The sequence below is a fragment of the Terrapene carolina genome, unplaced genomic scaffold (assembly GCF_002925995.2).
Source record: "Terrapene carolina triunguis isolate 2854851 unplaced genomic scaffold, T_m_triunguis-2.0 Scaffold62, whole genome shotgun sequence".
In the NCBI taxonomy this organism is placed as follows: Eukaryota; Metazoa; Chordata; order Testudines; family Emydidae; genus Terrapene; species Terrapene triunguis.
In genome coordinates this window covers 53,512,293-53,525,755 of record NW_020664413.1, presented here as the reverse complement: position 1 = coordinate 53,525,755, position 13,463 = coordinate 53,512,293, and the positions used below count along the sequence as shown (strand labels likewise).

The 13,463-nt window shown below is 40.3% G+C and overlaps 1 protein-coding gene across 1 annotated transcript in view; it reads left to right on the top strand.

The window, feature by feature from the left end:
* PGAP1 (post-GPI attachment to proteins 1) overlaps nucleotides 1–13,463 on the top strand; it is a 57,091-nt gene that overhangs the window by 31,889 nt on the left and 11,739 nt on the right. The window contains exons 13-20 of the mRNA XM_026647644.2: nucleotides 352–429; nucleotides 3,959–4,034; nucleotides 4,352–4,425; nucleotides 4,535–4,586; nucleotides 5,894–5,960; nucleotides 9,183–9,291; nucleotides 9,729–9,767; nucleotides 13,228–13,321. Of these exons, the coding sequence (XP_026503429.1) occupies nucleotides 352–429; nucleotides 3,959–4,034; nucleotides 4,352–4,425; nucleotides 4,535–4,586; nucleotides 5,894–5,960; nucleotides 9,183–9,291; nucleotides 9,729–9,767; nucleotides 13,228–13,321 (589 nt within the window). The remainder of the gene's footprint in view (nucleotides 1–351; nucleotides 430–3,958; nucleotides 4,035–4,351; nucleotides 4,426–4,534; nucleotides 4,587–5,893; nucleotides 5,961–9,182; nucleotides 9,292–9,728; nucleotides 9,768–13,227; nucleotides 13,322–13,463) is intronic.

Below are 13,463 nucleotides of genomic sequence, written 5' to 3'. Positions count from 1 at the left end.
TAGGCTGGTGCCTCGGGCCAGCCCTGCTCCCAATCATCTGTAGGGGCTGGAGCAGGCCCTGGCATAATTTAGACAGCCCTGGGAGCCTTTCTCAGTGTCAGCAACCTCCTGTGGCAGCCCCATGGCCTGCATTGCTTCTTGGAATCTCAGTAGCACTTTGGGCTCTAGCCCTGCCCTGGCATACCCCCTTAGTACCAGGGCTTGCAAGTTTCTCCCCTGGCCAGATATCAGGTTTTTAGGGCCCCTTACCCCACATAAAAGAGCTGGAGTAGGAGTGAGGCTCTCACCTGAGGTTTTTAACTGAACCAAACTGTACTTTTACTGTAAGTAATTTTTGTTTTCCTGTTTTAGGTTGTAACTCTGAAACTCCAGGAATATCCTTCTTTGACCAATCTTGTAGTTTATGTTCCAGCTATTAATGGCAATAAGGTAACAAAGATGAGACTTAAAAACACTTTATTCAGCATCTGTTAAAGACAACCGAATACTATATTTTGTCATTATTGGTTGCAAGGAAAATGTATTAAATATGGAGAGTTGCACTAAATATCTTTTACAAATTATAGTTATGTCCTACAGTATGTGATTCAAAGGTAGATTTTTCAACTAATTTAACATCTAGTCTACTGAAAGTAGCTATAATTCCTAACACGAGTTACAGATTGTATATTTATTCACAAACAAGTATAGAGCAGTGATTTTTGAACTGCTGCTTGCTTGTGGTTCTAGCTCTATATGTGAAAGAAAATGTAGAATCAAATGAAGTAAAAATCTTAAGTGAATCCACATGTTCCATAGAATCTCTATGGATAGAAATTTCATGCTCTAATAAGAATATAACATTAGGGATCTGTTATAGACCACCTGACCAGGACAGTGATAGTGATGATGAAATGCTAAGGAGAATTAGAGAGGCTATCAAAATTATGAACTCAATAATAGTGGGAGATTTCAATTATCCCCATATTGACTGGGAACATTTCACTTCAGGACGAAATGCAGAGATAAAATTTCTCGATATTTTAAATGACTGCTTCATGGAGCAGCTGGTACGGGAACCCACAAGGGGAGAGGCAACTCTAGATTTAGTCCTGAGTGGAGCGCAGGAGCTGGTCCAAGAGGTAACTATAACAGGACCGCTTGGAAATAGTGACCATAATACAATAGCATTCAACATCCCTGTGGTGGGAAGAACATCTCAACAGCCCAACACTGTGGCATTTAATTTCAAAAGGGAGAACTATGCAAAAATGAGGGGTTTAGTTAAACAGAAGTTAAAAAGGACAGTGACTAAAGTGAAATCCCTGCAAGCTGCATGGGTGCTTTTTAAAGACACCATAATAGAGGCCCAACTTCAATGTATACCCCAAATTAAGAAACACAGTAAAAGAACTAAAAATGAGCCACCGTGGCTTAACAACCATTTAAAAGAAGCAGTGAGAGATAAAAAGACTTCCTTTAAAAAGTGGAAGTCAAATCCTAGTGAGGCAAATAGAAAGGAGCATAAACACTGCCAAATTAAGTGCAAGAATGTAATAAGAAAAGCCAAAAAGGAGTTTGAAGAACGGCTAGCCCAAAACTCCAAAGGTAATAACAAAATGTTTTTTAAGTACATCAGAAGCAGGAAGTCTGCTAAACAACCAGTGGGGCCCCTTGATCATCGAGATACAAAAGGAGCACTTAAAGACGATAAAGTCATTGCGGAGAAACTAAATGGATTCTTTGCTTCAGTCTTCACGGCTGAGGATGTTAGGGAGATTCCCAAACCTGAGCCGGCTTTTGTAGGTGACAAATCTGAGGAACTGTCACAGATTGAAGTGTCACTAGAGGAGGTTTGGAATTAATTGATAAACTTAACATTAACAAGTCACCGGGACCAGATGGCATTCACCCAGGAGTTCTGAAAGAACTCAAATGTGAAGTTGCGGAACTATAAACTAAGGTTTGTAACCTGTCCTTTAAATCGGCTTCTGTACTCAATGACTGGAAGTTAGCTAATGTAACACCAATATTTAAAAAGGGCTCTCGAGGTGATCCCGGCAATTACAGACCGGTAAGTCTAACGTCGGTACCGGGCAAATTAGTCGAAACAATAGTTAAGAATAAAATTGTCAGACACATAGAAAAACATAAACTGTTGAGCAAAGTCAACATGGTTTCTGTAAAGGGAAATCGTGTCTTACTAATCTATTAGAGTTCTTTGAAGGGGTCAACAAACATGTGGACAAGGGGGATCCAGTGGACATAGTGTACTTAGATTTCCAGAAAGCCTTTGACAAGGTCCCTCACCAAAGGCTCTTACGTAAATTAAGCTGTCATGGGATAAAAGGGAAGGTCCTTTCATGGATTGAGAACTGGTTAAAAGACAGGGAACAAAGGGTAGGAATTAATGGTAAATTCTCAGAATGGAGAGGGGTAACTAGTGGTGTTTCCCAAGGGTCAGTCCTGGGACCAATCTTATTCAACTTATTCATAAATGATCTGGAGAAAGGGGTAAACAGTGAGGTGGAAAAGTTTGCAGATGATACTAAACTGCTCAAGATGGTTAAGACCAAAGCAGACTGTGACGAACTTCAAAAAGATCTCTCAAAACTAAGTGATTGGGCAACAAAATGGCAAATGAAATTTAATGTGGATAAATGTAAAGTAATGCACATTGGAAAAAATAACCCCAACTATACATACAATATGATGAGGGCTAATTTAGCTACAACTAATCAGGAAAAAGATCTTGGCGTCATCGTGGATAGTTCTCTGAAAATGTCCACGCAGTGTGCAGAGGCGGTCGAAAAAGGTTATTTACTTATTCCCATAATACAAGAACTAGGGGTCACCAAATGAAATTAATAGGCAGCAGGTTTAAAACAAATACAAGGAAGTTCTTCTTCACGCAGCGCACAGTCAACTTGTGGAACTCCTTACCTGAGGAGGTTGTGAAGGCTAGGACTATAACAGAGTTTAAAAGAGAACTGGATAAATTCATGGTGGTTAAGTCCATTAATGGCTATTAGCCAGGATGGGTAAGGAATGGTGTCCCTAGCCTCTGTTTGTCAGAAGGTGGAGATGGATGGCAGGAGAGAGATCACTTGATCATTGCCTGTTAGGTCCACTCCCTCTGGGGCACCTGGCATTGGCCACTGTCGGTAGACAGGATACTGGGCTAGATGGACCTTTGGTCTGACCCGGTACGGCCATTCTTATGTTCTCTCTTCCTTCTGTTTATCTGCTTATTTTTAAGACAGCTCAATATACATTAATACTTTCCTAGTTCTACGTTTTCATGTAAGCAGCTGCACTAGCTGTGACACAAATGTTTTAGTGATTGAGAATATGATAATAGGTGGTCCTTATAATCATGAATAAGAAGGGAGATTGTTTCATAGAGAGACCATCTTTCTGTTAACTTATAACTTTCAAGCTATAAACAGCTTGAAAACCACTTTTATAAAGGAAAGTGAGAAATACTGGTTTTAAGGTGAGGTGAGAGAATAGTTTTAAATGAACTAAATATATTTTATAGATTGTGGACCAGATTCTCAGCTCAGCTCAGCTCAGTCCATTTGTGCTGCTCCAGGGGCACAAAGCATAGTTAAAGCTGGAATAATTGGCCAGCTAAATATTCTTCATGTGTGAGAAACACTGAGGGGCACAGCCTGCCATATACCACCCTCTTGTGCCCAGAATAGGAGGCACTGACTTAGAGATACTAGCTCTCTGGCCATGCTGCAACACGTTGTAGCTGGGTGAAAATCGGAGCAAGCTACTCTAAAGCTGTTCTGGCTAGTGGCTGAACCAATGGCTGGCCAGCCACTGTAAGTGAAGCATGGAAATGTGACTTGCAGCAACCTTTGAACGTTGTCGTCTGCCTGGGGTTCTGAAGAGAGTATGGCCAGACTCAATGCTCTAGTTTTATGTTCATTTCACATCTATGCAATAAAATAATATGTCTATGTTGCAGTTTACTTTGGACTGTGAATTCTTTAAAGAGGATTCCCGAACAGTACAACTTCCTGTAACACATCTTTTTTCTTTTGGTAGGTATAATGCACTGCTCTTGCAAAACTTGAAAACTGCATTTGTTGGTATATTTTGAGTAATAAATTTGGCCTTAAAATACTAAAAGCTTGATCTTTGGAGTGAAGTTCAAAGATAATTTCCTATTAAGCAAGCCTTATTTCACCCTCTTACTATTAGGGATTTCATAAATATTGTATATCGGGTGTACATGTAAAGTATCTCAACTTCCAAGAAAAACCTTAGATGTAGTAAACTTTTCAAGCAAATCAGTCTCTAGTCCTTTACTTTTCTAGATTTACTAATTGGAAATAATATAGGGTTGTCATTTCTACAGGGCTTTCTTCAAGCAAAATTGTATTAAATTCAACTGGTTTAGTTTACAGTGTACAGCTCCAACACTTTGGCCAGGTAAAAATACTGAATTAAACAAAATTGATATTAACTAACTAGTTCCTTTTGAAATGCAAGTGAATAAATGTTTCTTGGGTTTTTGTTTGTTTGTTTGTTTTTTGTTTAGATATACCAAGCTTTTAAAATCTACATTGAGAGCCACTGCCAACCACACAAAGGTAAATTTAATGTTTTCCTGAAGTGCACATAAATGGTTGCAGTAAAATATATTTTTGACAGCTTTTTTTTTTCTATTGTACATCTGCCTCCCAGCTCTCTCATGTTCCATACTGTAATGTGATTGCTATCAAGTTCTTTACTTTTTATATAATTGTTTTTGCTGTGAAAGTTGCCAGACTGAGAGCTCTGGAGACTGAAATCCTCCGTTCTGTCCAGTGAACAGATAAAATATGGGCAGTGTCTGTACAAGCTTCCCAACCCTGCCAGTGTGCTTCACCTCTCTTTCTAGAAGGACCATTTGTAAAGGTGAGGGAGTAGTCTGGTCTCCTTAACCATTCCATCCTTGGTGTCTCTGCAAAGAGAGGTGCCACTTATATTAGTGAGCTTTGGTTAGGTTGACACTGTCTGTCAGGATCTGGACTATGAGTTCTAGAGTCCTTGTATGGCAAGGGTTTTCAATTGCTATTGACTGAAGTAAAATCTGAATTGTTGACTTAAGGATGAGACGCTCTGTGTCTTATTACTGCTTTCCTGTACCATTTAGACCCTTCAGTTTGGTGTAGAAGATTTTTATGGCTTTTAAAAAGAACCCAAATCATCTTTGCGTGGGTCTCAATCTGTTTAAACACTTCTTTTAAACAAAAGCTGGAAAAAATTCTGTTGTGAATACATGTTTCAAAGAAAAAAATCTATCATCTATATCACTGTGTATGTGGGAGAGTGGTTCTAAATAAAAATAATTAGCAAGGATTTATCTAGGTTCCTGAAGGTACCATGCACCATGGAAGATCTTGCCAGGGCTACAAAACGGACACAAAAAGATGATCTAGGCATAGTGGGGTGCCTGTTAAGCTTTCCTACTTTGCTTATTGGAGGATAGTTGACACATTTCACTCTTAACGGTCATATATCGATAGGTAGATATAGATATAGATATACATATAGATATATATATATATATATATAGAGAGAGAGAGATGTATATATCTCAATCTCACACACACGCTATTCCAAACTTTATACTGTCAACCAAATATGAACTCTCAATATATTATTATATGGCTTTCAATTTAGATTTCTTTCCATACAGATTGATATAGTCTATATTCTCCATTTAATCTTGTTTTACAAAGTATCAATAGTGATTTTTAAAAGTGCAAATTGTAACAGTTGTTGCAGATATTTGAAATGTAGAAATAATCCAATAGTCATGTTATCCATTGCGTTGAACTGTGAATGAGCTGCAGTAATTTTAATTTCATACAATAATGTTTCATAATTCATTTTTACTTCTGTTTCTTTCCAGGAAGAAAAACTAGTGTTTACAGACTCCACATACCATGGTCACATGAAGACTCAATAACTGTCTCTAAGTAAGGTGTTTTGAGGTTCTGTTTTTCCTTGTTATCTTTCAAAGTAGACATCCCAGACATATTAGAAGAGTAAACTTTCTGGAATTAGATTTCAGTTTTAGACATTTGAGCTGCTCTCTCTTCCTCTAAATACCAGAGATAGTTCAGATCTGTCCATGAGATTCAGGGGATTGGCTGCACCGCTTGCACCAGATTCTCTAAATCCACCAATGAAGACAGATGAGTAGTTCAGCGCTCTCCCTTTATACATTGCAAATTTTTGCTTGTAAAGCTGATTTAGGGGAAGCAACAAGCAAAATCTTGACTCCTCTCCCTTGAGGGGGCCAACATTTCCAGTGCTGTTCTTTCTCTCTATGTGCTCCCTCCTCTCCCATCAGTGTAGACAGGCCATATCCCTGCAGCAATCTGAAGTTGGAGATGTTATATCTGTGCAGGAAAACTTCCCAGAAGCTGTAGAAGGGATGCTGACCTTCACTCTGCCAGGAGTGGAGTCTGGGCAGCTTGTTGTGTGTCTGGATTTCTGTTCTCTCTCTCTCTCTGTGTCCTCTGGCATTGATCAGTCAGTCCTCTTCAGCCCTTGGGACTCGGCAAACTGGACCCTCCTCACTGATTGACAGCTCTTCAGTAGTAAATCTAAAATGTCCCACAGTCTTGGTTCTGAACCACTTCTAAAGGGGAAAAGCTTCACGGTTCAATTGCATGTGCTTTAAGTGGATAATTGAGTCATTTGGTAAGGAATCTGGCATCTTACCAAATGACACAATTATCCACTTAAAGCACATGATGTTCTCATGCACAGTTCTCATTCTCTCCTTCTGCCTAAGAAGATCTGGGCTATCTTGGACGTTCTTCTTATTCCTTTCCAGCTATATTTCAGAGGATGAGGAGTGAATACCAGGGCTCAGAACCCTGAGATAAAGCCTAAAATAGAACACCAGGCAAGGAGGAGACTCATTTCCTAAAAATGAGCGCTGTCACAAATCCTCCAGAAGGATAATCTGAACTAAAATGGTCAAAACCCAGAGGGGGGAAAAAAGCCAGAAAAAAATTCAGTTCTTCATTTTCCACGATAACCCTGAGCCATAGAAGCTTGAAAGGTTCCTTTCCTCTCCAAGATACTCTTTTAGTCCATGGAGATGAATGTGGTGAAGAGGAAGACCAAGCTTTAAGCCAGGGCAAATATCTTTCTAGGGTGTGAGGGCAAGCCACGTGAATGGGAGAGCAGATGGGCAACATAGAATTGTCCCTGATCCAAGTAGTATTTCAGCTGAAATCCTGGGAGATAGGCCACTCGTTTCCATAAAATTTGCTTCTTGGTTGCAGTCACATTGGCAAGAAGAGTCTCAGAAATTTTGTTCTTGGAGGGCACAAGCCTTACTGCATTTTCCTTAAGGACAAATGGGGTGGGTGTTGCGTGCCGCAGAGTCATTCCATATCATAGGAATTCGTTCTTCCTTCATTTTTACCTGAAGCCTTAGCGCCCTAAAGGAGCAGCATGGCACATAGTAGATATGTGAAGCTCTGTTTAAAATATACGTGAGTAGAACTGATCAGTTCTGGAAAATGTCATCAGTATTCTTTTACCACCAGCTTACATGTCTGGCCTTGGAGGAATCCAAATCCTCCATAATTAAGTGGATCAAGTGCTGTATCGTAGCATAACAGAAACCAGAAGGGATGAGAGCCCACAGAAAATGTGCCATGGGGTGGCATCCTGAATAGAAAAGATGACAGCCATTACAAAGGAAATCTTTAAGCAGCTGTCTGGTCAACACCATTTAAAGCACTACACAGAAGCACCCTTTGGAAGTATGCTTCTAACAGTGCTTCTAAATTAGATTAATATTACTGATTTTTAGAAATGAGGAAAACTTTTTTCCCCTGTATTTCTCCCTATTAACTATTCCTTGAGGTATCTTTCTGATGGCTTCTTCAGGGTCCATGTATGTAGTTAACACAACTGAATAAGATATTTCTGTTAGATTATATTTACTCTAGTAAGAAGAATTTAAGCCTAGATTCTCTGCTGCACCAAAGCTCTACTTGGTGTAATCAGGGACAGGCATCAGAGTTGATTATGACCTGGAAGCTTCTTTAAGCTATGCTAGCTGCCGACTGGGGTGTAGCATGCTCCTCTGTACCCTGACAGACTCAATGTCCCATGGCTATGTGGAGGAGGTGGCATAGAAGCTTGTTACCCGGGCTATCGGTCCCTGGGGACTCCTCCATGCCGCAGGAATTCTCACCAGGGAAAAAAAGGGTGACGTTCCCTCTTTGTGCTGCTAGGGACAGAGCGGGACAAGCATCTAGGCCTAGTGTATCCATGGAGGTTTGGAAGTACATGGGGGGTAATAGCAGAAAAGACATGAACAAGTTTGAACTGCCTCCAGTATTTGCAGGAGGGAGAAGTGCAGCCAATTATTTCAGACTGGGGAAGTCAGTCCCTGAACATCAGGTAACACAGTCCATTTATTTATCTGACCTACACTGTGGTAATGCTTATGGTGCTTTGAAGAAATATTCTTTCATATAAAACAAGTTCCAAAATTCATACTGTATTTAATGGTTAGCGATAACCTAATGACAATTATACTTTTATGCTCTCTTAGGCAAGTACATATTTAAAATAGTGTCTACAATTTATTCTAATGGTTCTCATAAATAACCAGCTGCTCTGGCCAACATCAAAAGCTTGTTGGGTTTGAGGTTAGAACATAAAATGGGTTTGAAATAGGATTAATTGTAATACATTGCAGGTTACAGTTAGATTTAATGTTTTGAAAATAGCCTTCCCTGTTCATTTCAGAGCTCTGAAGATTCTCACTTTCCTTTTTTTGCACATATTCATCCTCCTCAGCTCTTGAAGGCTCAAGCCCCAATCGACAGTTTACTTGCTGAGGACGGGATTGAATTTTTTGAGTCAATCAGAGCCCATCACTCACTTAGCTCACGTAGCAGTGTTATGAGGCCTCCTCCCCTACGGGATTGAGCTTGAAGTCTTCCTTTGTTAGTACCCTGGCCCATGCCAGCTCAGAGAAAAAGAGACTTGGATTGATGTTCTTCATGATCGTATAAATCACCACCACTATGCCATCAGGCTGGTCCTTGCTGTGATGCTTTTATATGTTGCTAGTGTTTTGCAGCCACTTGTATTGAACATGCTAAAATATTTCTGTATCTTTTGATTATAACTAGAGCATTTACTAATCGTTTTCTTTTCAGAGTTCCATCTTTTACTGAGATTTCTGCAAAACTGCACATTGCACAACCTGAAAATGACAGCACTGTTGCAGTATTAAATATTTATTCATCTTCAGATTGTCAATATGAAGTAAGTAACAGGGGTTATTTTCTTTACCATATATAATTTGTCTCTCTATCTGCATATTTTGAGGAATTAACAATTAACGTTTTTATTTCTTGCTCATCAAATCTAAAGGTGTTTAATATTCTCAATCACTTTTTATTTATGTAGTGCAGTTAAAAGTAGTTTGGAGCAGGTGAAGGGCTATTAAAGGTGGACTGATGTCTTCAAACAAATAAAACCTTTTAAAATATTGAGCTTTCCCTGTGTGTGGGTGATATGATGTACATTTCCACTACCGATCTGCTGCTGATACAGAGTAATTTTTTTCTTTCAGAAAGCCAAACGTGAAATATAGTGTTAATTTTCTATTTTTTGTGCTTCGCATTATTCAAAAGGTTCATCACTTGACAGTAATATACAACAAAATATTAAAGTTCTTTTTAATATGTGTGTTCAATTAGGTAACCATCAAGACCTCATTCTCACAAGTTCTTGGGCAAGTAAGGAAACCCTTTTAATATTTAATTTTGTTTTGTGTATCACTAGTGTAAGTCTGTGGTTGGCCCTCTTGCTTAATGCCAGACTTAAATGAAAGCACATGTGACATTCTTGAGTACTGTATCTTGATTGAAGTAAGTCTGTCCTGTATCTGAGAAAATTATGTGGACTATAAAAGCAATATTTCAAAAGAATGATGTATGGAACCCAAAGTTCTGCCAAAAATAGTTTTCGGATATTTTTTTTCTTTTAAATGTGTATGCGCTATTTTAAAACTAGCTGTTTTACTATGCCCTTCTTGGATTCTCTTAAGATAGAGTGTGCGTGTTGCTGTAAGATACCATCCAATGTTAGATTAAAGTATTTTTACTCAGCAAGACAACATACCAGGATAGATGTTGCCCTAAATTTTTAAAGAATTATAAAAAGTATTCTAGCTTTCCTCAGATCTGTGTAGATTTTTTTTTTTTTGTATGGATGGGTTCTAATATATTTTGCACTGATTCTGTCATGGCAAGTTGTACTAAAAACAAACATTTGAAATTTTTAATAATAGTTAATGGTTAATAACAGAATTAGTAATTTGATTAGCTGTGACTACAAGGTGTTTCAACAAACTAAATTGAACCAGTTAGTGCGCAGTATATAAACTGTTCGTATATCAGTAAGAACTGTGACTTGTTACACTTAAGACACTTTTTAATATTAACAATGTGTTTTTAGCACTAGCTTGGGTCACTTCCCTTCCTCCATTCCACTTACCACCCAGCTTTATAAAATCAGTAGGCAAAGATACAACAAATGATAAACATTAAGGGCTTGTCTTTACTGCATTGTCAGCTTGAGCTATAACTCAAGTTTTTCTCCCACCCCCTGACTCCCATCTATGTACAAAAATCTTTAGGACAAGTTAAGTGGTATTTTAAACTTGAGCTAGTTAACCCGTTAGGGCATGGGAATGGGTGAAGCTTGAGTGGAGATAGTGCAGCGGGGATGCAGCAGCTGGAATCAAAACAATTCATCAGCTGCTTATCCAGTCACTCTGTGTACCTCAAGTGTTGTTTTGCAGTATGGTCACTCTCACTCCAGCTAGGCTAGCTTGAATGGAGTAGCTAGAGCAGAGGTGGGCAAACTATGGCCTGCAGGCCATATCCGGCCCGCGGGACCGTCCTGTCCGGCCCTTGAGCTTCTGGCCGGGGAGGCTCGCCCCCGGCCCCTCCCCTGCTGTCCTCCCTCCCCTGCAGCCTCAGCTCACTGTGCCGCGAGCGCTCTGGGCAGCGGGGCTGCAAGCTCCTGCCGGGCAGCGTAGCGGCATGGCTGGCTCCGGCCGGGTGGAGCGGCTGTCAGTCCTGCTGGCTCTGAGCGGCATGGTAAGGGGGCAGGGAGCAAGGGGGTTGGATAAGGGGCAGGAGGTCCCGGGGGGCAATCAGGGGACAGGGAGCGGTTGGATGGGGCGGAGGTTCTGGGGGGGTGCAGATAAGCGTGGGAGTCCCTGGGGGCCTGTCAAGGTGGGGATGTGGATAGGGGTCGGGGCAGTCGGGACAAGGGAGCGGGGTGGGTTGGATAGAGGGTGGGGTACCGGGGGAGGCGGTTAGGGACAGGGGGTCCCGGGAGGGGGCGGTCAGGGGACCAGGAGCAGGGGGGGTTGGATGGTTCAGGGATTCTGAGGGGGGCAGTTGGGGGCCAGGAAGTGGGAGGGGATGGATAGGGGGTGGGGGTCAGGCTGTTTGGGGAGGCACCGTCTTCCCTACCCGTATAGTTTCGGAATCCTGATGTGGCCCTCAGGCCAAAATGTTTGCCCACCCCTGAACTAGAGTGTAGTAACTCAAGCTAATTGTTGCTGTGAAATCAAACCCTTTGTATTTACCTGAGTGCAAAAGGGTTAGGGAAACATAAAAGGAATCTTTTGCCCACGTCAGACCTAACTGAGTCCTGCCCAAAAGTAGGGCACAATCAGAGGACCCAGAAGGGTTCTGAACAGGTCTAGACAATATGGTTGCAGGAGAACCAGCGAACATCGGAATCTTGTCTATGCTAGAGTTCCCACTATTAGACTTAAAATGGTGATAGCAACTGTGGGAGACTTTATAAGGAAGAGGCTAATGTAGATGAGGCTAAAATGTAGACTAGCAGCCAAACCTTTCTGAAGCTTCCAGAGGTGTTTGTACTTGAGTCAGGCACAATGCCTCCAGGAGCACCCGTTGGGACAGTGCACCTGTGCAGAACCCAGTGATGGGATGTGTCTTAATAGCATAATGGAGCACTGAACAAGAAAAATCTTGCACTACAGATCACTGGCATGTGCTAATGATGGACTTGCTATGTAAGCAGAAATTCCCTAGTTCCAAGTGAGGGGTAAGACTCAATTGTGCCAGTCCTCAATCACGTATTTAGACTTAAACCTCTGAAAAGGGTGCTGCAGTGGGTGTTCTTCACCTTGCCTCCAGGTATTTATTTTGTTCCATTGAAGACATAGAAATGTTGTTTGGTGGTGAACATAACTTATTCTAATGGCAAAAAAACCTCTAATTAGAGTCGTCATCTGTTTCTTCGGCATGCGTTGTCCTACAGGAAGGATGCATTTCCATGCTAGAATCAGTAGAAATAGACAGGCCATCTGAAGCTTCGTGGTACCAAAGTACTGGTAACCAGGAATGCTGTTCACAGGCATCTCCAAACTGTATACATCAGTCTAAAATATTTCCCCCTTTCTAGTCCCCCAGAAGGTGTCTCTATGTTACGGTGTACATTTAAAAAAATTATTAGCTGTCATTTTAGGACATCAGTTACACAGATTTGGCAAAATAAAACAGCTTTGCATCATGAAATACTGGTTTATTGGATAGTTAACATGGAGTCTTTGAATTATACTCTCCTGTTATCCTAGTTGTTTACTAAATTCTGATGCTGTTAATGAAAAAGGAATAAAATATTCACTAAACAATCAGACCTGTCCGTTTTGCTCAGTTATTTCCTCTCTGTCACTTGTTATAAGTATTTTTATGTTTCTATACCAATTCTAACTAATGTCTAAAACTGTGATTTGAAAACCTCCTTGGCTACATACTTACTGGCACTGCAGACAAATGATTATCTCAAACTGATCTCTAAGTTTTGTTAAATATATTTGATTTTATCAGTGAAACATGATTCAGATGCCACGGTATTCCTTCCACGCTTAATCCTGACTGCAAAATACTTTATCAGAACCACATGTGATTTGGTATTTTATTTCTAAAACCAAACACAATCAGGTGGCCATTCAGGAGTATGGTTCGTGGATATTTATCAAGTATAACTTTTATTGCTAATGGGAGTTACTGAAGCATACACATCAAGGGGAAAGCAGAACCTGAACCTCATGAAAACGATTTCATTATTGTTCCATGAGGTAACTCATGTTAATCTTTTAAATCCTTTTTGGCATGCTCAAGTTAACTGTATAATATCCTTGTTTTCTAGGTAATAAGGTTTCATGGTGGTTCCCTTCCTGTGTATGTTATTTCTAATATGCTTCTTGCATATGGAGGACAATTAAGCACCTTAATTTCAACAGGTAACATTGTGTAAAAAGATTTGTTAGCCACATTTTTTGTGTGTGTATAGTAATCATATCTTCATACATTGTGAATTTAGAAACCACCATATTAATATTCTCCTCATATGAAACATCACTGTAGTTTTTCTTGTGGTTTACG